The 27,991-nt window shown below is 39.8% G+C and overlaps 1 protein-coding gene across 4 annotated transcripts in view; it reads right to left on the minus strand.

Moving 5' to 3' along the window:
• Nucleotides 1-27,991, minus strand: part of SLC6A11 (solute carrier family 6 member 11) — an 87,791-nt gene that overhangs the window by 34,092 nt on the left and 25,708 nt on the right. For all 4 annotated transcript variants that reach the window (XM_079316782.1, XM_079316779.1, XM_079316780.1 and 1 more), the window contains exon 7: nucleotides 10,616-10,750. In XM_079316782.1, the coding sequence (XP_079172908.1) occupies nucleotides 10,616-10,750 (135 nt within the window). The remainder of the gene's footprint in view (nucleotides 1-10,615; nucleotides 10,751-27,991) is intronic.

Here is a 27,991-nt window from a genome sequence, read left to right on the forward strand (position 1 = left end):
CTGGAATTTGCTTGGAACCAAACCAAGAGGCTGGCACCCACCCAGGATTATGTGCCAAGAGCCTCTAAGATTACTCCAGCAAACTCAGAGCAACAATTTGTCCAATCAATCTCTGATTTTAAGAATTAATTTCTTTTGTTTTTTTACAGAGGCATTTGGGATTTGTGTTTTTTTCTCAGTTACAAGGCACTGAGAGTCCCCCTGACAATTCAGGGAATTTCACATTTCTGGCTAAGGAGCTGCTGACAGTGCCCAGGCAGAAAAATCAGAATGAACTCCCCAGATAATTTTTATAAATAAATACAAGGAGGGATCAAAAAAACCAAAGCAATAAAGCCAATTTGGTTTAGACCTTCAGGCACAAGCTTGTGTTCTCTTCCCTGTGACAGATCTGTCTGGGTGAAGTTAATTATGAAAACAAACAAAGCTCTGCTCATGTCCTGGGCTTGTTTTACAGGCTTATCTGCAGTGTTCCAAGAGCTGATTTAGAGGTGGTTCCAACTCAAAACCATCCTTGGTGCCGTGTCTGTCCCTCAGAACCACTCCTTGGATGTTCCCCCTGCATGTGAAGGACCTTTGGCTTCTGTCTGATCCCTCCAACCTACAGCACTCCCCACATAGAGTGGAAAAAAGACAAAAAGGGAAACTGGTTTGGCTTCTTTCTTTCCCATTCTCACTTGCTGCCAGGTCACTTAGTGTTGACTTCTTCAGCTCCATATTTTGGAAATACGCACTCATCTCTTACTTTTACTTGCATATATATGACCATGGAACTAAAGTAGATATTTAAGCCAGAGCATAAAATTAAAAAACTAAAAAAACCCAAAACCAAACCAAACCAAAATAACAACCAAACAAAACCAAACCAAAACAAGAACCCAAACATAACCAATCAAAAAAGAGAAATAACAATAAAAACCTCCACCTAAATTACTTAAAAACAAAACAAATCTGCAGGTGAGTGGAGTTATAGAAATACAAAAATACATTTGCCAGCAATATACCTGTACTGAAAATCATTCTCTGCTCAGTGTCAAAATGCACAAGAAAGTCAATTAAGCCCTGTGTCATTAATTGCTGCCTAATACACTCAAGCTGAGGCATCTCTGCTCTGGCTCCTGGGCATTCCAAGGGCTCACAGGACCAGGGCACAGAGGAATTTCTAGGACTGATGATTTATAGGATTCAAGCCCCACTCCCAAGACATATTTCCCTCCCCACCCTTTAAGAACAAGCCCTGTTCAGTACCATGACTCTGGACAAACTCACTTACCTTTTTTTTGAAGCTCAAATTAACAAATAGATAATTTAAATTTCATTTTCTGCTTTCACAACCAGTAACTCACTGAGGGTTTCTTCCCCCAATAGTTTTTTTGGTGCTGCCATCATTCCCCACCTCTGTTGTTCTCCATGGCTGGATTAACAAATTCCCTCAGCCCCACAGGCTGGAAAGTGGCAGGAGCTTTTTTGTGAGCATCCCCCAGAGTGCCCATGTTGTTTTATCATTTTACACAGAGGTTTTTAGAGCATTTTAAAAGCCTGAGTTGTTTTCAGAGTGGCAGGAGCCGTGTACCCAACCAGTGAATTTTAGTAAACAAGCCACTCAACATCCACTGGAATTCTGCTGTGAGCCTGGGCAATTTTCAAGAGAGCTGGGAAGTGGTAAACCTTGCATTTATACCACAGAGCTGGCAGAAACATAAAGTAAAACTCAGATCAAGACAAAAAAAATGCTAGGATAAAAATTTCCATTTAGATATTCAGGACCTTGTTTCTTGACATTCTTGGCATACTGAAAGTACTGTCATTGATCAAATGTTTAATTTTGCAGAAGAATGAAGCTTCAGTTTGATTTTATTTGCAAATTTGTGCCAAACATAAAAGCATTTGGCCAAAAGCTAGAAGGTTATTTTGAGAAGCCAAATGTTGTTGCTCCATTTACTTTTTAATTCCTAAACAAGATTTCCTTTCAAAATGTAATAATAACTAAAACTAAAGAATCCAAATGTTTAAAATACAAATACTTTTTAAAGCTCTGATCTGTGTGAAATGTTTTCTATTTGTTCTGCTAAAACATCAATGTGCAAACAGAACTTGAGTGCTGAATCACCATGAGCCAGATTCCATTTCCCAATTTTTAGGGGTTCAGCTGCACTTTTTAATTCAAGTATTCTCTGGAAATAAAACAAGTGAGAAATCAGTGAACCCTTACCCCAAACTGCACCAATATCTGCAGATTTCCTGCCAAATTTTTAACACATTCTCTCAATGTATTTCATTCCCTCTCTGGTTATGAGACTCAAAAGTTTTCGTCTCTTTTCTTTATTTATAGATTTAAATTGCAGCAGTGTGTGGCTGGCCCTGGTGGGACAGAGCCCAATTTATTATCTCTGCTCCCCAGGGGCATCAAAAGCTGTTCCTGCAGCCAGGGGAAAATTCTGGGAAAAGCTCAGTTTATTGAGCTGTTTTTAAAGCAGCTGCCAATAAAAATCCATATGGGAAAATCTGTTTGCATGTGGAAACTGAGCTCACAGCTAAGGAAGGTTTCCCTTGAAATATTCATGATCTTTACAGGAATTCCTGTATTACCAAGTTTTCTGGGGTTTAATGTTAACACACGGAAATTTCTCTCTTTAAAAACTCCTCCAGAGGGAAGAATATGAAGTCACATAATGCACCCCAGCCAAAAGTGAAATTAGGAAAACATTGATTTCCCATCCTGTCATTTATCCTCACAGGCAGTTTTGGTGATGTAACATCAGTGTGAGTATGTGGTGTGTATTTTATCAAGCAGAAGGGGAAACAACTGTGCAATGGGAGGTAAAGAACAAAAATTGGGACAATAATCCAACAAATAATTGAACAGCCTAAGCCAACCTACACCAACACAGTGGATTCCTTTATCCACAAGGAAGGAAGAGGCAGCAATGCAGTAAATCCCATACTTTAGCACAAACGGCACACAAATTTCAGTGGACAGAGAACCATGGCAGTAAATGCTGAGGGCAGCACCTTTCCAGCCTCACCCCAGCCCCAGAGCATGGCAGGTTTGGGGGGGCACACTCCACTTTCCATGTTTGCCCAGCCTTCTTTTGGTTGGGTTGTTTTGAGAGTTCAGCTGTTACTCCAGTTCTAGAAATAAAAAGAGTTTCAGAAATGCCAGGGAGATCAGAAAGCATTTTTAAGGTCTTGAAAGAATAATCTATGGGAGGACTCAACTTTTTAAAGAGCAAATTCCAGATTTTCTGCAATAAGCACATCATTCCTCTAGTGCAGTAATCTTATCTTCTCCTTTTTTCTCTCATTCCTCTTGAGTAATGGGATTAAGAAGAATCCTACTAGCAATTCTTAAAATAGCTCTATATTTCCAGTGTCTCTATTTATAATGGCATCACAAACCACTTGTATCACAGAAATAACATGGGATATTCATTTGCTTCACCTACTGGCTACCCCCACTGTGTCCAAGCTCCCTCATTATTATTTCCTCATTAACATCCATCTGTCACTCAGCATTTTATTTTACTAATTCTGAATTTCATCTGAAATATGTACTCTCAACAACAGCTTGGCTAGAAGGCTGGACTTCTAAAACACCTAACGGAGTGAAGTCATTCATATTATTTGTGATCCTTTAAATGTTCCAATTAAGCCAAAAAAAATATCTCTTTTAGGTTCTCTTGTGTTTCTTTTCAGGTTCCACCATGAAAGCAGTGGGAAATCTCTGGCTGCCATGCCCAAACTCTGAGTTAATGTGTGGATCCTGTCTCCCTCCAGTGGCAACTGCACCAGCCATAAAATCTGATATTGAAGTGCAATTAAAGCCTCTCCCAAATTCAGATGATGCCTCTCCACTGCCAAGGTTGCTGAGGGGTTGCAGGGACAGCTGGAGGAGATTCCATGTGGCCCAGAAATCCCAGAGAAATTCCAAAATGAGCCCATCCTTTCAACCAGTCTGTGTCCAAACCTGCACAACTTGCTGCAGCTTGGGCAAGAAACACAGGGAGAAATAAACCAATGGGGGGAAGGAGGCAAATCACCTGTTCAGGGCTTGAAATAACACCCCAGAGCCACAGCTGGAGTTCAAAAAGGACATTTGCACATAAAATTAACAGTCACAACATGATGCTGTTGAATAAATAAACCAGAGTTGCCTGGTGAGCCATGAAAAGGTGAGTTACTGTGCAATGACACACCCCAAAAGTTTGGAATTGTATGGAATTTATTGGAAAGTTTGGAGTTGCATGGAAACTATTGGAAAGTTTGGAATTGTATGGAATTTATTGGAAAGTTTGGAGTTGTGTGGAATTTTTTTGGAAAGGTTTGAGTTGTATGGAATTTAGACTGAGCCTTTCCCACATAATACTTAAATTTACCCAAAACCTTTCCATTTAACTTTTGCACTTAAATATTTCCCCCAAAACATTTGTACAATATAAAAACCAATGTGGTGAGCAAATACTGAGCTGCTTCAGGCCTCACAGGGATATTTTTTGTTCCAGGAGAAGCCCCTGGGTGTCTCCATCCCATCCTTTTGGAATTTGTATTCCCAAGCAGATTCCTGCCAGAGAATGGGAGCAGAAAATGCAATCTGCTCCCAGGCTGGCAGTTTAGGGTGATTTGGGGAAAATGGGGAATCCATCCCAGGAGGGATTTCTGGACTTGTTCAACCTCTCAGCCCTTTCACTGCATTTGGGATTTGTTGCTCTCCCTACTCTTTAAATCTGTACTGCAAAATCTGCAGGATATATTAAATGAAATAATTCCTCACTGGGGAGGTTAGAACTGCATTGTAGGAAAAAATATCTCTAAGCATCACACTGGGCTGTATCCTTGAATTTAATTCCTTACAATTTCAAACCTCAGTAATTTTTAATGATGGTGCAAACTGCAGACCTGGGGAAGAATTAATTATTTTCCCAGTTTAAATTTGAAAAGTTTGGGTACAAGATTCCTACCTAACAGCAGCACAACAGCCTCTCCTCCAGTAGAGAGAGAAAAACCTGCAATTTAGATTATTGCTTTTTCAAAACTCCAGGTAAAGTGGCAGCTGTAGTTATACAGATAATAAATTCAGCTGAGGATTTTCATCCTTGCAGCCTTTGTGTGGATTTCTGACTTTCACTCTTGTTTTAATTTACTGCAACTCATTCCTGGTTCAGACTGTGAATACCTGCTGAGGGAAACAATCCAGAGAATGGGAAGAAAGTGGGAGGAAAAAGAATAAATTCCATACCCTTAGCAGAACTGCACAAGTATGATGGGAGCTGGACATTTTTCCCCCAGTTAATTGCTTTTTAAAAAATTGCTTCCCCAACTCTTATAAAAGTCAAAATCACTGAAGGGTTTACTAACTTATTGGTGCCAAAATTCTGGTAAGATTCAGGATGTTTGACCTGTCTCTGACCCATTTTTCCAAGTACTATCCTTAAAAATTCACCATCCAGTATTGAAGACATCCCATGGAGCAGTTTCTCATTCCTCTGCAAGTTTGTCACTTAGGGAATCATGGAATCATTAAGGTTGGAAAAGACCTCTAAGGTTGTTACCTGTCACATTTCAAAAAAAATAACAGCATCCAAAATTTCTCCAGCATTTAGAGATAATTTCATTGCCAACATCTGAAAATTCCATGGTTTCTATTGTATGGATCAGCAGGTTTAAATGCAGGACAGGTCTGAAACCTGGATTTTCTGAGCATGAAAAAAATGAAATCACAATTTCTTTTACAACCTTTTATTTTTTAGAGAAATCAGAACCCTTGCATTTTTGTTTGAATGCAGCAGTTTGCTCCACTCTCAGAGGCAGAAAAGAGAATTTTCCTCTGCCTTAGAAAAAGGTTTCACTGGCCTCAAGGTGGCGACAGGATTGTGGAGTCTAGGGATGCAAATCCTAAAATTGAATCAATCTGCATTATTTCTTCTTCCTAGAGCAACTCAGCCTCCCTAAATCTTGGAAAAAAAGTTAAGGGAATAGAAATTCTCAAACACTTTTGCAGTTCTCAGATCAGAATTTAAGGAAATATCACCTCCTCACTGATTCAGTATTCCCAAACTTCTCTCATCTGCATGTGTATTGTAATTAGACTAATCAGAAAACAATTGTTTGCAGTTTTGGTGAGCAGCATATTTTTAAAAGAATATTGTTATTTATGTGCTGAAGCAGATTAATATCACATTAAGGAGGGAAAAACCACCACAATAAACTCAAGCTAATGCAAAAATTAAGGAAATGCAATAAAAAATTACAGTTTCCAGGGGGAAAAAAACCTTATGTGCATTTATGCATCTACCAGAAAAAAAGTGTTTTCTCTGAACCACACATGAAAATGCCTAAATGCCACACAGGAAAAAGCGTTTTTTGATCCAGAGGGCAATGTAAGGAAGAGAGGGATCTTAGTAATATAAAATCTATCCAGTGTAAGTGGATTTTCAGGTTAGGCTGATGCTCATTGATGTCCACTCAGATTTTGGGACTCATTTTCCAGAAGGAAAATCCAGCGGGCTTCAAGCCAGTCAGCCAAACTTCAATGCTAAAGAAATTTAAGGGAAAAGTCCTTTTGGAAGCCATTTCCCAATTGTCACCAGCACATCCCATCTGCCTAAAAGTGAATTCTCCTGGCTGAGCTACCAAAGAATCACAGAAATATTTCTGCCACCACAAATCTTATTGCAATTTTAATGTTTTCCCATTGCAAACATAAGAGCTGAGAAACCTGAAATCAATTTACCTGTCATGGCTCTGATTTTCCTGTGCCTAATTAATTTGTTCCTAAGCCCAACATTCACATCAGAGTTTATCAGAGATGAGGTACAACCTGTGTTCTCTCCACAGAGAAATGGGAATTTCTCAGAGATTTTGAAAATCAGCTGTTCAGAGGAGTGTGCAATTGTGGCTGTGCTGATAGATGCTCTTGTACTTACGTTCATTAAAATAATTCACAGCTTTAATTTTTCTTTTTCAAACCCCAGCAACTTGGCCAATTTTTAGCATACAAGCACACAATAATCAAGAAAGCTTTATTCTTATTTTCCTCCCCTTTTTAACAATCTGCTGTTACAGCAGGGGTTAAATTGGTTGATTTTCCTTATGATTATCCATACTGTTACTCCCTGACCCATCAAACTGCTACATCTGCTGCTCCCTAAACTTCTTCCAGGCATGAATGTTTGCAAAATCCTCATACAAAGAACCAAATGTTTTGCCCAGAAAGGCTCAGAGAGCACCACACACGAGTATACAATCACATATTGAGTGCCTTAAATCTGCCCAGGGACAAGCAGAGCCATATTCTGAGTCAGGCTTGCACACAAACCCCATAATAATCCCATTAACTTGCTGAAACACTGCTTTTGTGGGAGTTATTTAAGCTAGAAACAGCACCTGTATCCCCCAGATTAGAGCAGAGGGATATATTTCAAGCCAATTTAAGCATGAAGATTATTGAGACCTTTTTGTTGATGAAGGAAAACACTTCTGAGGCTTAAATAGAGCTCCAGACTGCTCCAGCTTGCACTGATGCAAAACAAAGTGATTGGTGTGAGCTCTAAACATGCTCAGGACAAAAAAAATGGCATTTTCAGAGCAAGAGGATTGGTTCTGCTGGAGAGATAGAGTGTGAAAATGAAATGGAGACCACTGCCCTTGAAGCTGAGGGGAGCTGCAGAGATGAATAGCTGCTCACAAAGCTTTAACCCACCGTGGAATGCAAATTGCACAGAGACAAAAGAGTCAAGAACTTTAAGCTGAAGTGAGCCTTGAAGAGAAATTTGATTTATTGAATCCCCAGCAAACATAGCTGGCTGTGGGGCTCAAATACCTCTCTCCTAATGCAGAGCCAGCACCCTTTCTGAAATATTATTGAAACAGGAAAACAAATTCTGCTGGCACACATGATTTATGCTTTGGCAGTAGGGAGTAAACCCACTGAAATGAGTAAACATGGAAACTGGAATCTCCAGGTAGCTTCAGCTGTGCTCCTTGGCAAAAAGCTCTAGAACCAATTGACAAGAGGTTTATGGAGTGGGGGAGGTTATCCTAATATTTGTGGGTTTGGACATTAAATTCCGCATTTCCATAAAATGGAGAATGCCTTTATATCCATCTTATTACCATTATAAGTCATACTAAAGCTGAACCAAAGGTTATTTTTAAAATAAAACCAGTTGTGCCAAATTCTAGTTTTAAGTCTGCAGAGCTAAGCTTCCTCTATTCTTAAGAACTGACTAGAGATTGCACCCATTAGCCTGAAATCTTTCTTCAAGTATTGAATTAATTATTCTCAACAACATATTTCAATTTTGGTGGAATGACAGCTTTTTTCAGCACAAAAATAATTCTCCAAACCCAATGAATACAACAATTCAGTTACCTGCATTGGTGTTCACCATCTCTGTTATGGCACATTTTACTTCAGCTTCTTTCTACCAAAAGGTGTTTAAAATGCAACTGAAGGACAAGAACTTGTCAGTGAAAGTCTCCCTGAGCCTGAGGAGTATTTAAAACATTCCCAAAAGGAATTCCAGCCCCACAAGTGTGGGACAAACAGACAAACCCCAGATGTCTCCAGCACTTTGTGCCTCCCAGGCTGATCCCACCAACCCATGGCCTTTGCAAATTGTCTTGGCAACAATGGATTCCTTTACAAGTGGCACCAGGGTAGTAAGTAGGCATATAAACCCTCCTTAGAGCTGCCAATAATGTCCTTTAAGCTGGCAATAATGTCCCTTAAGCTGGCAATAATGCCCTTTAAACTGACAATAATGTCCTTTAAGGTGGCAATAATGTCCTTTTAAGCACAGTAAGGGTGTCAGTGGCACTTGGGAAGGACAAAATCCTGTTAGGAGCCTGTGGAAAAGCAGTGGGCAAGGGAAGGAGCCAGCCCTGAAACAGCAGGAATGAGCCCTGCTCACACAGGAGTTCAGCTCTCCTGGTGGCACAACGGGGATTGTTCAGCCTGGAGAGAAGCTTTGGGGTGACCAAACCGTGGCCTTGCAGGGACTGAAGAGTTTGCAGGAAAAATCCAGAGAGACTCTACAAAGGGATGGAGTGACAGGGCAAGAGGAAATGGTTTCACATTGCCAGAGGGCAGGGATGGATGGGATTTTGGGAAGGAATTGTTCCCTGTGAGGGTGGTGAGCCCTGGCACAGGATGCCAAGGCCAGGCTGGATGGGTTTGGAGAAGCCTGGGACAGTGGGAGGTGTATCTGTTTGTTGGGGTTTTTTTTTTTTTTTCTTTCTTTTCTTTCTTTTTCCTATAGAAATATTACTTGTTTAAAGCAAACATTACAGATATTTCAGATGTCCCAAGAAAATTACCTGGAGGAGCCCCTCTATTGTCTTTTGCATCAAAACACACCAACAAAAACATTAAAATACATGTTTAAAATAATCAGAGATTTTTAAAAAATTATGCTGACACCTCTTCAGTAAGCAGATTAAAAAAATTCATTTTGACAAATATTCCCAAATTCTTTCCTGTCTCCTTCTCAGGATCCATTTAATAATGTAATAGCCTCAGGGGAAACACTGTCTAATGTCTTTTGCAGTGCCAAAGCAGATCAGTGAAATGCTGTCTGCCACCTGTCAGGTTCTATAGAGATTGTCATTTCCCCCTTCAATATCACACAGATGATGGACAATACTGTTTCATTTCTCTGTCACTGGAAATTTAAAAAAAAACCCAACTTAATCCATTTTTTCCATGTTCTGCTCTACACTGGAAACAACAAAACAGGCAGATTTCCTGGTTTGAGCAGTTCATCCCTCCTTGGTTGCATATTCTGCTGTAAAGACAGAAATCATCTGAATGAACAATTTATCTGTTGATTCTGCCTGAGATTTAGATTTGGAGTGAGCAAAGAACCAAAAATTGGCCAAATCCCATTTAAATTTGTCCCCACTGAACTGGTGACAGTGCTCCTGTCCATTGGTGGCACAACAGCAACTGGCTCAGAAAATCCTCATTTATCAACCAAGGTACTGCTATGAATATTGTGGTTTCTAAGTAAGCTGTACCAGTTTCTAAGTAAGCTAATACCAGTTTGCCAAACAAGTCTTTCCCATGGCCTGAAAGATTTTGCAAACTCAGATTTTCTGCTTTTGTGTAATCAATTGCAGCCTATCTACCAAGACCAGACTTCCCAAATTCTGCTGTTCTTTATCTACCATGACTACATGGTTATCTATGAGACTTCACATCACCCAGAGATCTCATGGATGTTTTTGACCACCACTGCTTACCTGGCAAAATTATGACAACAAAACAATAACAATCATTGATTACTATGAGAAAATATATTATAAAGAGAAGCTGCAAACCAAGGTTTGATGGAGTGTGGAGTGAGCAGTGACCCCTCATGTTCCCCAGCGCTGCATTGCTCTGTCTATATAAAATAAAGCAATCTGAATTTTGCTGAATATCAGAACTTTTGTTTCTCATTTATAACTCTACTTTCCAATTTAAAAAATGATCTGTTCCAACACTCAACACGGCTTTTCCAGATTGTGCACCTCCAACAAGGAGCAGCTCCCCAGCAGCCACCCAGTGCTCAGATTCCCAACCCAAGGAGCTCCTGCAGTTTGTCCCAAGCCAAGGTGCAGCCCCAGGTCCTACCTGTGGGTCAGAGAGCCGGGAGATGTCGGGGTACAGGTAGAACTTGATGCCCTCGGAAGCGCCAGGTAATGTCACCCCCCGGATCAGCAGGATCATCAGCATGATGTAGGGGAACGTGGCTGTCACATACACCACCTGGGGACAAAATGGACATCACTCAAGGATTTCCCTCCAGCTGCAGCAAAACCACCTTGTTTTCACATCTGCTGCAGGTATGCACAGGCTTTCTATCCTCCAGCCATATTCCCTTTTGAACTCTTTTTTTTTTTTCGTGGGAGAGGTCAGCGCTTTTTTCTCTGCAAGTTTATGATTTCCAAACATAGGTATTCATGATAACAAGTGATTAATTTTCTATATTATAACAATACAAGCAATGGATTCTCAGTCACCCCATAATTACTAAACTGATTTTTCTTCAGATTGCTCTTCTTGCATGTCTGGGTTTCAAGAATAAGCATTTCATCATGCCCAAAGGGTAAATTCTATCCATATCTCCTTGGGATTTGATAGAGAGCCCTTATCTTATAAAGAACCTTCAATAGAACCCCAGCAACTTCTGTTTTCACATACATGGCCACACTGTTTTTTTCCCCCAGAAATTAGCATGGGCAGCAAGAGGAAACCTGCAAGAAATCACATTTTCCAAAGGAAAAATGGAGCAGAACTGGTCCTGTTTCACAACCCCAAACATGAGAGCAGCACATGGCTACTCAAACTCAAACAATGATTAAATGATAAATTCCATGGCACTATCAATATTTTCTTTATGTGACAACCACTTCTGCATAAATTTAAGTCTCTATAATTGCCATTTTCCCCAGTGAGAAGTTACTTTTACAGCTGCCTTGCACCAGTAAAAATTAGTTAAGCTACAGGAATAGAAAATATCATTTGGTGAAAAATACAAGCTCAAGAAATATGCATTTTAACCTCAGGAGTCCAATATCTGTGTCCTATGTAATTGAAAGGGATACATGGAAGAACGGACCTGTGAAAGGATTCTCAGCCATATTTTTGTAATTAATGAACTGAAATTGGATTTTCAGACTATTTAACCACAAGCATTAAATGATCTCATGTGCCTCATCAGGTACCCTCAAAAATGGAGGAATTTGAATTTCCCAGGAAAAGGAGGATGAATTCCTAGGTCAATACAATGCAAAAATGGGAAGTTTTGTCCCAGTGCTTACATTTGTTGAGTATTAGTGGGAATGCAAACTGCCATGACTGGCTGAGTTCAAATACATCTTAAGCCTCCACATTTGGGTTTCAAATAAAAAAGGATCAGTAGCTAATGAGAATTTAAAAATGGGATGGACACAGTCCTGCTCTGAGCCTTAAACTAGAAAGGATGGAGCAGTCAGCTAATGGTTTTCATTTATTCCCTTATTTGCCAGGTATTTTTTCCTCCTTGTTTTAAATCAAAAGTTGAATTTAACAGAGAGTGGTCAGCAGACACATCCATCTGATGGCACTGAAAGGCTTGCACCTGAATATCTGTAATATTTCCTTCCTTCTGTGCACTGCTGTGCAGCACATCCACTGCTTCCTGCACATCCCACAGTGCCTGGAATGTTCTGCCTGAGTAAACACTGTGAATCCTTCCCAGGTTGTCTTGGGAGGATTTCCTCTCTCATCTCCATCAAGAAAAAGCCAAAATTATTCATCCCTGCAACCAGGAGAGGCCAGGTAAAGGCTGTGTGCAATCCCACAGCAGCAAGGGCTGCAGCCACAGCCCCTAAGGAATTTTCTGCCCCAGCTTTAAGGAACAAGGGCTCTCCCTGCTCTCTGGCTGACATGCAGAAAGGGGATAAAAATACAGCACCACTGGCTCAGTATTTCTGGCAACAAACAGCAATGCAGACATCCAGCACCCCAGTGAGAGGAAGGAGGGTGGGGAAGGGGAAGATCCCCTTTGCTGAGTGTTGGGGGTTGAGTATTTTTTCTATTACTGTGTCAATTGAAAGAATTTTTCCCATTATCATGCCAATGGAGCTGGCCAGGCTACACCCAGGGTCTCTGACGGGTCCAGACAAAGGGGGTGGGTGGGAACAGCTCCCGGAGGGGCCTCTGAGGCTTCCGGGAGGGCACTCGCGTTTCCAGCGAGCTCAGAGGAGGACACGCGGGTTCTTCAGCCACGCGTTTGGAGCACAGCAGAGCCAGACCCTCTGCGATCACCTGCCCTGCATCTGCCCCGTTTCCAGCCTCCTGCCTCTGTGGACACAGCTGATCACCCAGACACACACGGTGAGCGAGGAGCCGCCGCCCTCGGTGAGGGTGAGCCTGTTCCCGCCCGAGACAGGCGTGGCCGCTGCTGCCCCTCCCCCCTCCCTCCTGCCTTCATTCCCGCCTGCCCTCTGGCAAATCCGGGCTCTGGACTAAGTACAGAGACAGTGTGCTTGCATCTAAAAGAACTGACACCGAGTTATCTATTTCATTCTGTTAGCAATATTAGCTGTTATTGTTTTCTGTTTGTACAGTTAGATATATTAGTAAAAGAGCTGTTATTCCCACCCCCCTTATCTCTGCCTCAGAGTCCTTGATTCAAACAATTATAATACTTGGGGGGAGTGGAACCAAAGTCTCTATTCCAAAGGGAAACTTCTGCCCTCACTGGCAGACACCTGTCCTTTCAAACCAGGACACTGAGCCACTGGCACTGCTGAGAATCCATCACACAACTCCTGGGGCTGAAAAGCTCCAGCTTCTCTTTCACTTCAACAGGTGAGTGCTGGGACAGAGCCACTTATTCCCATCCTCTCCCCCTCCCCAGGAGCTCCTGAGGTGAGGCAGGATGGGGAATTTAGGAATCAGTGCCATTATTAGCATCATCATCATCACATCTGTGGGGCATTAAAAGTTTCCCAAATTGTTTTCTTTTCTTTCAACACATCGAACCTCTCTGAATATCAATGTGAACACAACTGTTTCTAATTGCACCACATCCTGTTTTAATTGACTTTAATTGCTTGGTATGTTAATTTGCATCCCAATGCTCAAAATGCTTTTTTTAAACCCTTGTCAGAGCCATGCCAATGTTTAAGCAGTTGGAAACAAAATAAAAATTTCTGGCAGGCGAGTTTTTGCACCAAGTTCTTCTCTTAGAATGTGGTTGAAAGAAAAGTTTGCAATGATATTTAGACATACTAGTAGGTGGAAATGCACCCAACAACTCTGAATTATATCTAGGTGCTTAACTGAAAGTATATTGGAACCAAAGATCTTGAGAATGGATTGTCATTGACTGTCATGAGCTTTAAGTATCAAAAGAATAGGAAACAAGTTGAGTACCAAGTACTGGAAATTTAAATACCAAAAATTAAAGAGGCTTAGATGCCATTCTAGGTTGATATATGGATATTGAGGTACATATGAAATTAGTTCATGAGTGAGGCACCTTAAAGATTTTGAGAACTGAGGAGATTTCAGTTTCATCTTTTCATACCTAAATATCTTAACAACACAAATTCGTGCCTTTGTTCCAGTTTGCCCCCTGAAACTGTTGAACTCTTTGTCCTAAACAAAAAAAAAAAAAAAAAGTGTTTTTCTGAACACTCCAGGCAGATCATGCTGCAGGGTGAGGGGGATCTGCCCTGTGAGAATTAGAAATTCAGGATAACCCTGTTGAGAATAAGATTTCCATGCAGTGAACTGAGCCCCAGCCCAAGAAACCTCCAAGCCCCAAATCAGATTTCTTTGGCCAAAGCTCCTACAGAACACACAGTCTGAGCTCACACTCTTCCTCACAGCAGCATGAAGCAGTGAACCTTCCCCCTGTGCTTTCCTCTTGCTGAGAACACACAACCAGAGCTCCTGAACTGAAAATCACCTGGAGGCCAGGAAGGTGATGGAATTCTCCCCTGCAAGCTGCAGTGTTCAAGCTTTGCACTAAAATGAACCAACTGTGTTTTAGAAATGGGATAAAATTTATCTTGATGCTTCAGGAAATTACTGGTTTGTTAACCCCTGTCCCCTAAAATCCTCTATGGCTCCACTGGGTTGTAAACAAGGAATAGCAATGCAGGAATTGCCAGATCTCACTATTAAAATGTTAATGGAAAATCAGACCTGTCCCTATGCTCTGCTCATCCTTCTTCTCATGGAGTGTTTTCATCCTGGTGTCGTCTAACCTGTATATTTATTTATTTGTAACCATGACCATGGAGAAACCAGTGTGAAACCCCCAACTGTGCCCACACTGCTCTGAACTCCTATGTGGAGAAATGGCTCAGGAACCATAATTTCCCTAAGTGATGTGAGAAGGAAAAGAGTTCTTTCTATCCAGGAGTATCCATTGGCTCAAATACAGAAATAGAATTATCATACCCCTGCCTGGCAGCTCTGCTGTCTGACTAGACACACCCAGCAAACACCAATTTGGGCAGGATTTCCACCAATATTTTTAAATTGCCCCACAACCAGACTTGGTCTCACTGATATTTCCCAGTTTCACAAATTCTGACATTCTAGATGATAAACAGGATAAAAGATTTTTTTTTTTCAACTGCCATGGGATAGTGTAAAATATTCCATGCAGCATTGTTTGGCAAAAAAAAAAAAAAAAGCTTTTATTCATCTGACTCTGCACCATCTATGGAGCTACAAGTGACAACTGAAAAAGGAGGTTTTCCACCTTAATTGAATTAACAAGAAAAATGGTGAAAAATGGCATAAAATGGCATAAAGGAATGAGAGCTGATTCACAAGGTTTTTAAAAGCATGTCAAAAAGGGGAAAACATTTGAGGTCCACCAACATTTTAAAGTTAAATTTCATATGCAGAGAAATAAATTAAAGCAAAATCCCAACAGAACACCAGGTAAGTGGATTTGTATAATTGGGATGCGGGGAGATGGATAAACAAATTTATTTTTTCTGTGTGTTTTATAGATTTATTCAGCATCCTATTGTCATCTTTGTTTGTCCACAGAGGGAATCTTGCTCCAGAATAATTCTTAACCAGATTGCCTGTGAACTGCAGAATTCCTTCTAAATTCCCACTGAGTTAGTGCAGACAGCTTCACTCTGAGCAGGAATAAATTCAAAACCCAACAGCTATGAAAATTTAATGAGATCTGAGGACTGAGAAATAAGCAAAGAGGAAAAAAATCATTGGGAATGAAAACTCAATGAGATGAGCCAGAAAAGAGGGGCCAGGGGAGGACACTCAGTGAAGAACCTGAGTGATCCCAGGAAGTGAAAGATTCCCCATGAAATAAAAACTGCAGAAAGGAAAGATTGCAGCACCACTTCACACTGAGGTCATTGCTGGGACACAGAAAAATCCCTACCTGGCAGAGCTCTGCCAGTCCCAGTGTTTTTCCACATGGTGGTGAAGGCAATAAATAAATAAATGGAAGGCTGAGCCCTGCTGGAATGGTTTTCTTCACAATGAAATGAAAACTTCACTCCAAAATTCATTGAGTCAATTTAAAAAAGAAATAACAAAAAAACAAAATGTTTTCTTTAATTTTGGTTTGGCATTCTTTGTAGAAAGGAGATTTCTCTTTAATGAGCCAAAGTTGTTATTTAGAAGCCTTAATCCCACATTAAAAATGGATGGAAAACCTATTTTCTATATTTCTTTGCAGCATGAATTATTCTTTACATTGGGTCTGACTTTATACAATTTTCAGCAATTCCCAAATTCCATTTAAAATATTCTGTGCTCAAAAAACTGTGGCCTGCCTGTGGTCAAAAGTTCCAAGAGAAAGAGAAGTTGTGGTGGAAAACTGAATCAAAAGTGTTTTATTAGAAACCCAGGGATGCAGCTAAAATTGGAAAACAATGAGAAAGCACCAAGGGCAGACAATATCCATGCACAGCAGCAGCTCATTTTCCCAGCTGAATTAAAAAAACAATTCACTTCCACTTCTCCCCATAAATATTCCTCAAACAGCAGCAAGTTTTTTAAATATGTGTTATTTCCCAGCTAATTCCAGCAGCTGGGTTTGTTTCCAGCTCACCCAAGAACATTAAAATCAAGATCTGGATTCTTTCTGCTAAAATTGCTCTTCAGGCTTGGTGGTTCTCTTGATGAGGTCTACAGACCTCCTGCTTAATTAAAAAAAAAAAATCAGTGTACTGTCTGGAGCTAATGTAAAGACAGATTTCCTTGTATTTGAGTAAAAATTCTCTAATTAATCCTGCCCCTAAACATTCATTTGTAAGAATACCAAGAACAAAATATGCAGACATATCCAAAAATCTCAAAAAGATGTAGAAACTGTGAATTTTATCCTATTATTGCAATCATTCATGTGAGCTCCTGCACTTAAACACTATAATAAATTTAAATTTAATAAATTAAATTAAAAATTAATTAATAACAATAAGGGCAAATAAGTTTATTACTAATAAATTATTAAGAATAAATAAATAAATAATGGCAAATGCAGATAACCAGATTAATTCTTGCTACATGCACAGCTTAATAATGACCTAATCAGTAACAAATAATGTGCCAACAGCTTCTAAAAAATGGGGAGTGATCATAAACAATGGACTGGATCTTGAAAAAAATTACTTTAAGTCACAGTTTCTTTTATTTGAAGGATTCATCCCAGCCCTGAATAATCCTTGGTCAAGTTCATGGAACCAAATTCCCAGTAAAATTTACACATTGTACAAATCAGTTCAGATTCTTTGACTGCTCTGAAATGTTTTTAAATGTTCACAAGTGAATCCACACTAAACAAGGATCAACCTGAACTAAAAACTGAGTGACTGTTGGAAATGTATCATTCATTTTATTGCATTTTGACCGTCATTTAATGCAAAAAAACCCCAGCATTTCTCTATTTTATAGATCAATATCTATAGTAAATACAGCTCAGGAGCTCAGTGCCTCCTCCCTGTGCTTTCTCAGAACCCAAAATTACATTTTCCACACTCAACATTAATCCTCCACTTGCCAACTGTTCTTAGAGTTGTGTTGATGGGAAAAGTGAAGGCTGCAACAACCCTGAACACCACCATCCCCAAAATGTGCTCTCCTTTTGTAGGAAAATGTGGCAATGTGCTGTTAGCACACTGCTCTTACAGAAATCCCAACAGTTGTAACACAGTGCCCAAAATAACTCTGGGAGGCAGGGGAAGGTCTGTGGGGGAAATTCTCAAAGGCAAACAGCATCCTATAACTATAATTTGATTTTTTTGTTTATCATTCAAGTTAAACAAAGCTTATAATATATAAAAATATATAAAAAGAGGAAGAGCTGCCCTCTGGTTGTGGGGAAGGAGAGGGAGACTGATGGGGAAGAAGCAAATTTCAGCATCTTGGCTGAGCTCATCACTGCAAGCAGAGTGTTTATGTAGAGCTCCCATCAAGGAGGGAATCTGCAGAGCCACAAATATCTCAGAATTAAACACTGCTATTTAATCAAGTAAAAGTCAACTTTAAAAATCACTCAGGAAGAATTTTAAATATAAATTAGGACTAATTAATCAACTAAGGGTTGAGGTTTTGTGGGTTTTTTTGGTTGTTTTTTTGGTTTTTTTTTAAATTTTGTGAAGATCTTTAAAATGTACAATCTTTTATAAAACAAAGATGTTCCTTTCCAGAACCTTCTAGGATTTTCAGACATCTCATCTATTTGCCTTGACAGACAAAGCAGATATTGTGAGTTACACATACACAAGTTTGCATTTTGCTTTTAAAAAAGTGGAATATGGATAACTATTCCTCATAGCAGCCCCATTTCTCTGGATATAATTCAGAATGATCCCACAGTAGCCCCTGGATTTCCAGTTGTGTCATTGATTTTACAAAGGCAGAAACAGGGGCTCAATAAGGCACCACATTAATTGGAATTTTTACTTATTCTAGACAGACCTTCCAGTTGTCCCTCCTCAGGTCCTGACCCATCCTAAAAAATGTTTAACCAGATAGGGATGCAAAGGTCAGAAAAGAGCAGGAGGTGATTTTTCCTGTCACTCCAAAATGTGTAAAATCTTAAATGTGCATTGGAATGGACTCAAAATTTCTGGTATGAAAAGCAAAATTCAAAGAGTATTCAGCTCCTTCTCCTGATTCAGGGTTTGTTTGTCCTCTGGCTTATTGGAGAGCAGGAAACAGGGTTTCCTGGAGGGATGCTGTCCTCATGGAATTATGAGATTCCCTTAAATTATTAATTTCAGTGGAACACTTCCCAGTAGAAATCAGCATTTACCAGAGTATTCCTTATCATCTCCAGCTTAGACTACTGCTTGATTTTCCTCACTTCACTTTAAAAAAAAAGTCCTCAAACAAACAAAAACAACACAAAAATACACTCCCAAATGAACACCAGGTAAAAAGAAAAGCTGGATGAAGTCTGGGAAGAGGAAGCAATGATGTGACCAAAAGAATTATAGAGGAGGTTTTCCAGAATTCTGTTCAGGTGGCCTCAAAAAGTAAAATTTGGAAAAGATCAGGGTGTCAGCCAGACCCTGCTGTCACCTTGACAAAGAGGTGAGGAGAGAATTAGGAACTGTAGACAGCATTTAAAAAGTCACCAAATAAATGCATGACATTTCAAATAATTGTAAATATTAAAAATTGTAATGTAAAAACATTAATTCAATGGTAGTAAGAATTTTGCACCAAAAACTAATCATAGGTGAGACTTTCTTTGAAAATTCTTCTATCAATCCTCCAGCAGGTTTGTTAAAAATATCAGCCACTTCTGCAGCTTTCTGGGCACCACAGATTAAATAATCTTGTGCAGTAAATTCTGGGGGGAAAAAAAAGATTTGTAAACTGGCAGGAAAAATATCCTATAACACACCCAGACATCTTGTTTTAATATTCCCTGATTCCACAAACTGTCTTGCCCCTTCCAACCAAAACCATTCTGTGATTGCATTGGGAAGCTCAGGGCTTTAGCAGGGGAATAAGGAGCTCCCATTTCTGTGGGGAAAGGTGTTTTTGTGTGCCCCAATTCCTGCAGCCACCAAGGAACACCAGCTCTGATCTCCATGGTGACAGCTGAGAGATGGATGCTCCATGCACATACTACTTGTGCATACAATATAATAACAAGAGTATAATAAACAGCCTCACCACCCAAACTAACAAACATCCTGACCCTGATTCTCCACCTTGCCCTTCCCTGGGGCTGCTCCATCCCTGCTAATGCAGTCACTCACAACCTGACAGGGTTTATTGCTCTGTAAAGTTCCCCTCCAACTGTAAAATCCAAATCACCTCAAGGCTGACTTGTAGGACACCAATCTGACACTGCTGCAATTAATCTGTGGGTTTGAGCAGGTTTTCAGTGTGAGAAGAAAAGGTGATGGGAGGCATGGAAAAAATGAGAGGGATCACACAATAAAAATCTTAGTGTGACTGAGGAATATGTGACTGCCACAGGTTTATTTTTCTCTCTTAGGGACATGCTTTGATGTCTCTGCTCTCCCTCCATCCCCTCAGCTCAGCAGAAATCCCTGAAAGCTGCTCTGGGGGTGTCAGGGCTTCCTCCCTGGGGAGTAGAGACCTTTCCCTGTGCTCATCCCACACTTGGATCTCTGAGATCCCAACCTCAGCAAGGCACTGCAGCAACAAGGGACACACAAACCAAAGCACCAAAATCCTAAAAGAAGTGGGGGAAACAGCAGTATTGTAGAATTTTTTGTTAAATAACAGTTAAAATAAAATATGAAGTTCAATTATATGTTCTGCTTATGCTTTTGCTTTGCTTATTTTTAGTAGTACAGAATTGTCAATTGACCAACTTAAAGTAAGTGTTTAAGTAACTTTAGTTAATGTATGAAGTTTAAATACCATGTCTGTTCAACATAACCCCAGAAAAAACTCCTTTTCACTGGTTTAGCTATCCTTATATAGTTATATTGTTAATGCAAATCTGTGTGTGCTTTGCCATGACCTCGACCACTGAAATTCTCCCAAATATATTTTAGACCCCCAGGAAAGAACCCAGAATTTTGTATCACAGTTAATAAGCAGCAGTGCCTTACACTTTCTACAACACAACTATCTACTAAATGTCCAAAGTGTCCACTCCCCACGACACAATCAAGCTCACACAGGATGTTTTGAGTTCCTTCCTTTCTTTTCTGAAGCACACACATTTTTTTTTTCCAGCAGCAGGAGTGAATAGCAGGTGCAGAGCAGCCAGCTCCCTCCTGGGGCTGTGTTTTAGTTACCAGCCCAGCACCAGCAGCTGCCTGGAGCTGCCTTTGTTGCTCCTGAGGCAATTTATTTCATTAAACTTTGCCATTCCTGTGAGTGAGTTTGGATCTGGGCCACAGGAGCTGACACTGGGGTGGGACACAGGGCTGAGGTTTGTAAATCTCACAAGAACAGCCTTGTAAACAAAACTTGTACTACAAAGACATCTTCACATTGTAGCTGAAGGCAGGAATGTGGGGTTGGCTGGCTGCAGAAAGCAGAGACTGCCTTCCCACTGGCAGGAATTTGGTTTAATAGAACCCTGGAATACAGACTCATGGGGATGGATAACTAAAATTACAATTAAAGAGCCAGTCTTGGATAGATTAGCAGGAGCTGAGGACAAACCACCTGTGTGAGAATAGGGAATTGTAGCAATTCTTTCTCATATGGAGGAATTATGAAATTTGAGCAGCATTAGGAAAGTCAGAGCTATAAAATTTGTGTATCTGAACTGAGGAACCCTGTGTGCTCCTGCAGAAGAAAAGGTGCAAATAATATTCCAAATACACATAGAAAGAACTCAAGAAAAGCAATATTCATTGCAATTTCTGTGCAGAAATTGCAATGAACACATAGAGACCAGGTTTTGGGAAAATCACACAGTTTTGGGAAATGCAGCTTTGGAAACCCCTCAGTTGCAAATCCCAGCCAGCAGCAGGGCCATGCACCTGAAGGGATAATATCTTAGTCCTGACACGTGCATCAACAATGATAATAAACAGGAAATTTCATATTTTGGCTCCTGTTGGATGCTCTGCTGCAGGAATCCTTCAGTGATTACAGAGGGGAGGAAGAGGATGGGTGAAGTTCCATGGGAGAAGTGACCCATGAAGAGATCATACAGGAATAAATGACTGGAACTGTCACATTTCTAAAGTCTCTTTGTTGGGTCAGTGTAATTTTGATAATGAGCTAAAAGCCCCAGGTCCCCTCAATGACAAAAAATATCCTTTATTATAAATAAATAAATAAATAAAAATAATATGTATGAAAATAAATTTGTTAAAGTCAGTGCCTTTTCCCTACACAGATTGCTGTGCTAATCTGTGCCTTTGGGCTTTCCCTTTAATTTTGCAGCAAATTTTCCCTGCACTGCCACAGCAGCCATCACAGCTGGCCCTGCACCCTCTGCTCCTCCCCACCCCTCCTGCTTTTTCATGTTTTATGTTCACAGGTGATTTCTCTGCCCAAAACCTCTCTCACACCTGCACATGCCCTGAGTGCACTGGAACCATTTTTATCTCTTCAACTGTGGACCAGGGCTTAGATCCACCCTAAATATTCACATAAAAGTGGATTTCCCCCCTAAGGTGCAGCTGGGAAGGATTGAAATCATGAAGGATTTTTGATTGAAGTTTCCTGTATGATACCTTCCCCAGCTGTCAAACAGGTCAGGAAAACCACTGAGAAGCACAAAAATCTATTTTTTTTTAACAAACCTGAGGTGTCCTTAAATGCTCAGAGCCCAGGAGAGTGGAAAAAAAAAACCAAAACTTTTGAAACCTCAGAGAGAAGAGGCGGAGAGCAGGAACTCTGCATGCATCTCATGAATGTTCTACTTTCCCCCTTTGAATACAGAGATCAGCCTTGGCCACAGTTAAAGCCTCACCATGAAGGGCCATTCTTTGCTGTTACTTCAGCCTAAAACAAAAGACACTTCAGGAGATACAATCATTGCTGCCCAGTTCCTTTTCCTGGGCTCTTACAATGGGCCCTAGTTCTTTCTTTCTTTTTTTTTTTTTTTCCTTCCACACATCTTTCTCTTTTTTTTTTTTATTTTATTTTTGTCCTTTTGCTCCTTCTTTCTGCCTCATTGAATCCATTCGATTTGAATGCTATTGAGAAATAAATTTTATTTGGGACTACTGACTCAGTCTCAGCTGCTGGCAAGCAAGGCTTAACTCCTGAGGGGAGGGAAAATGATGGAAAAATATGTGAAAAATCCATCTCAGAGTTTGGGCTCTTCAAGAACACTGGATACCTGGCAATGTCTTGCTCCTCAAGGAAAAGGAATAACTTAACCCCAGAAATTTTCCCACTTCTCTCATGCATTAATTTTGACACACTGAATTGTATTTTCTGCTTGTATTTTCCAGGAGATCAATACATTCTCTTTTTTTAGGTCCATGTGCCAGTGATTTTTGCACAACTGGAAATTGTGAGGCCTCAAGAGAAGCTGAGACAGGTCCTAAATTAACAGAAAATGACCCCTAGTCAGAAATACAGGCACTGTTAGACCTGCTCATGGTGTGGTGGAAAAGCCACCAAAGCCTGATTCAAACCAAGAGAGCTGAAATTCACCTCAGAACCAGGACAAAAAAACCTTGGGAAGAAAGGATGAAACCTTCAGAGTTCTGACAGTGACATAAATCATGCACAAAATGCAAAGAAATATGAGCTGGAAGAGGGGGGAGTGTGTGCAAAAATAATAAATTGTGTCTGGATATGAAATTTTCTGGGGATTCACAGTGAAACATCCAAGAACAATCCCCTGCTCCCTTGCCCTGCAAATGCAGGTGGAGGACAGAGTAGAGCTATAAAAACAGAGCTAAGGGGGGATATTTGGAGCTCAATAGTCAGAGGTGACACCACACTCAGCCAGCAAGGCCTGGGAGCTCCCACTTTGCATTTTAAATTGTTCACAACAATTTTGGGCATTTTCCTCAACAGCAAAACGAAAAATAAATTATAAGTGTTAACTACAGTGCTTTGTTTTATATATTTATTTTAGTACTGCAGAGTTTAGAGTTGAATTTGTTGGAATAAACTCCAAACAGGTCAAAGTTGTCCATTTTATATTGAATTATTCAGAACTGAAGCTTGGGACAAGTGGTCCTCAAAAGCATTATAAAATGAAAAAAACCCAAGGCTCTCCACCTTTTGTTAGATCTTGTTAAAATGTGAGTGTGAATTAAGGATATTTCAGTACATTTCCTTGGCCACCTCATTTATTCATTATAAATGATCCAGTTTTCAGTGGGTGTTTCCTGCCCATCACATTCACAGATTAACAATAATGTCAAAACCCTTTCTCAGGACAATTTTTCTGTTATTGTTAATAGGATTCTATGTCAAGATGTCCCAGGCTGTACCTGTTCTCTCTTATCTCTGTTTTTTTTTGACAGATGTAATTAATAGAGACTTCCAGAAATTTCCTGACACTTACCTGGCCCTTCACTGCCTTCAGCTCAGCAAATCAAAGTGATCAATGGCACTAATTAACAAGTGATGAGCAGTGCAGCATTGCAAAGGACAGCAGCTGTGCAGTTAGAAAATGAATTTCAGAGAATCACACAATAATTAAGGTTGGAAAGGACCAACCCTTAACCCAGCTCTGCCAAAGCCACCACTGTCCCCAAGTGCCACATCCTCGTGTCCTTTGAACTCTTCCAGGGATGGGATTAATCCCTGGGAGCCTCTTCCTGTGCCTGAGCACCTTTTCAGGGAAGAAATTTTTCCTAATATTCCACCTAAACCTGCTGCAGTTTAAATCTCCTCTCATCCTGTGCCTTGTTCCCTGGGAGCAGAGCCTGACCCCACTTATTATTATTATTATTATTATTATTATTATTATTATTATTATTATTATTATTATTATTATTATTATTATTATTATTATTATCATCATTATATTAATGTATGCACCCTCCTTATAATATCAATTTGATAATTTTAGAGAGCAAAAGGGTCCTCCTTGAGCCACCTTTTCCTCCTTGAGCCACGTTTTCTCCAGGCTGGACATCTCCAGTTCCCTCAGCAAATTAATCTGAAATCCCTTAGACTGATCACAGCTTTAAATGCATTCAGTTTACAAGACTCAGGCCTAATTTTGTAAGTAAATATTAAATTAAATGCTCAAACTAAGAAATATCTGGGGGTGTAAATGGAATCTAACAAATTTTCCTAAATGCAGCTTTTAGAGAACATTACAGGTTATGGCAATAGGCACCGTTGAAGGAAAATGAGGAAAATAAATCAATAGCAAAAGAGTCAAACAAAAAAATGCACATATTCAAAATCCTGATTCTTGTGGTAACTACAGCAGCAGAGCTGCTCCTTTGAGAGAAAAAAACAAAAGTTCTCTGCTTTGCTCTGGTGTTTGTAACTTTTCCAGTGGGGTTGTGGTAGAAGGTGAAACACTTTAATAAAGGTGACAAGGACAATATCAGAGCCCCTCATCCTTTTATGCTTCTATTGAACAATGACACCACCAGCTGTCCACATGGCTTCTGCACATTCTGGATGCAATTTTAACTCTTTTAATGCCTGGATAAGATTCTCGATCTCCTGAGCTCCCCTGAATGAGAAGAAATAGAGCATGGAGTCCACAGAAGTCAGCAGAATGAAGATAAAGTTCCTGATGGGAAGAGATTGAAAAGATGCAACTGATGAGTAGCTGAAAACCTTTTTTGTGGGGCTATGAGGGGATTGTGACTACACTAAAATTCCTTTAAACTGTGAAACATACTTGGGGAGGTTTAAGTGCTTGAAAAGAAGATGTTTTTGCTTTGAGGAAATGAGGCTCTCTGTTTTGGGACTGGAAATATGGTCAGAGACATTTAATAGAAAAAGAGATGAAGAGAATTTTGTCTTTCAGCAGCTTGCCTTTAAAAGTGGTACCCCATGTGTGTAACATAACCCATAGCACAGCTCTGGAAGGACTGTGGAGATGAGAGGAGAGTCATAATCTGCAATATTTTCCCGGGTGGATGTAGATTGTGAAGGTGAAGACACCCCCTAAGCCTAAACTAAAAAAGGAACTTTTCTCTCTAGAGTGAACTGAAATGATTAATTAAGTAGATAACTGACTGAAGTGTTTTCTGTACGTTGTTGTTAAGAAATGTGGAATGAAGGAAGGGGGAGGAGGGAATAATCTAGAAATCTTATTCTGAATTCTTGTTGTGTTATTAATAAATTTCTTCTTATACCCTTTTAAGTTTTAAGCCTGCCTTGCCTCTGCTCCTGAATCCTATCTCTAAAGGAAACCAAATATATTAAAATTGGCAAACCAAAATCACACCATGACAATCATGAATCTGTTATTTCAGATTTTGATTCACAGGAATATTCAATCAAGCATCTTAGCTCATGTTGATGTAGAGAGAGAAGCTCCATCAGAGCTTTTTCTCATGTAGAACCTCCCAGCAGAGCTCTCTGGGCTATGTTTAACAGAGCAGCTGTGAGTGGAAAGGGCTAAAAAGTGACAGACAGAGCCACAATATTATCAAAAGCTTGATTAGAGCATGCAAGACATTTGCAAATTTGATTGTGATCGGAAAAACCAAGCAGATTTATTTTTAGGTGTGAGACCTCAGCCTCTTGGCTCTGGGTCTGCAGCATCCCTGCTCCCACCTCTGACCATCACCCTCTGTATTTGGGGGCCTCTGCTCCTGGGGCAGCTCCAAAATAAATCCAATTGAGAGGCAGCTTAAATTCAACAGCTTCTAACACCAGCATAAAGTGCAGCTTCAGGGAACTGAGCACAAAGAGAAGGAAAGCATCAAAATATTCAGAAGTCAGAATCAGATAGAATAATATTCAGTGATTATGGTATGTAGAGTAGTTCCAGGAAATGTTGAAGAATGGATTCCTGAGAGGTTTTTCTCTCTTGCAGCTGGTTCTGCACAATGAGGAGGATTTCTCATCACTTATTAACCAGTAACTAGTGGAGAAGTAAAAATCACTGTGCAAGAACTATTGGAGTTTAGCTCTGGCAAAAGAATATTTTCGTGATGTTAACAAGAACCTTCTCAAAAAGTATGAGAATTGGTCTTACTATTCATACAATCAGTCTGATATTCTAATGCTCAATAAAATCCTGGAGGAAGAATATTCTTTTAACACTTCACATCAGAAAAATGCTGGCGTGGTGTTGAGTCATAACAAGACAAAACCTCATCTACAGTTTAATTAATGTGCTGTGAGTGGGGTAAAATGTTCTAATATCATTAAATTAAAAATTATACAAAGAGTGTGGGGGGTGTTAATACTTTTGATTCAACTTTTCCTCATCTACAGCACAAAAAGCTGAAGCACATCAAAGCTGATTAGCTCTTATTCCCAATCAAGTTGTCCAGACAGGAAAAACTGGGTCATTTTTTTAACTTGAGTCTATTAATTTAGCTTATTAATGCAGAAGTCTTTTCAAATCAATAATTGGAGACACTCAAACCCGTGTTCCACAGTGACACAGATGATACAAAAAATAGACTTTGATTTGGGCTGGATAACAGGAACATAACCAGGTAATACAAAAGAAATAATTTATTAAATACTTAAATATTGTAATGAACCAACATAAATAATTGATTAACTGCTCATATCATGAGGGAAATCAGGCATTGGGAAGGGCTGGGCTGTCCCAAGACATGAGCAATCCCTGTCCTTGGAGGTTTTTAAGATGCAGCCAAACACCAAGACAAGAAGTTCCAAGTCCAGTGCTGAACCTTTTTAACCCATTCCAGGGTTCCTCCCCACCTTTGCAATTCTATAAATCCCAGTCCCTGCCAGGGTTTCAGACCAGGGATATCAGCACAAGAAAGGCATGTGTTGAACAACCCAAAAATTAAGAAAGAGCAGGAAAGAAGATTCAAAATGCTTTTCTATAATTTTGAGTGCAGCAGGCTCCTCTCTTCAAAAGGAATTGCAGAAGTTGCAGCAAGGAATGACTGGGCTCAGTGGAAATGCTTTGATTGCAAAAACTCTCATGAAAATAAAAAATAAAGACAAAAATATAAGGGTAACTGCCTTCAGCAACTAATTTAGGAAAAATACAACTATTGGTGTTGCTCTCTGAAAGTTTAAAGCACAAGGACATTCAGTTAAATTAATAAATGGATACTCAAGATCCATAAAAGAAGATTCCCTTCTGCCTGAAGATTTCATTAATGAAATAGGAAGATCAAAAAAATGAGGAAGACTGAGCAGCTCTATGTACAGAATAGAAAAACTCAGAATTGTCATAAACCAGAAATCAAAAACTGAACCAAACCTAATGATCAGAGACTGGAATGATAATTTGAATGTTCAAAAAATTGACTTTCTTCAGGCTTTCCAAGTAGTTCTTACCTCATCTTTGGAAGCATTAGACCTCAGCTACTGAAAACTCTTCTCCATGAGATGGAGATCAAATATTATCAAGCAAGTTTCAAAATACACATCTAATTATGGTTTCACTGCATTGGCAATTTTCCTCCTTCTGAT

This window comes from Erithacus rubecula (assembly GCF_903797595.1).
Source record: "Erithacus rubecula genome assembly, chromosome: 13".
Classification (NCBI taxonomy): Eukaryota; Metazoa; Chordata; class Aves; order Passeriformes; family Muscicapidae; genus Erithacus; species Erithacus rubecula.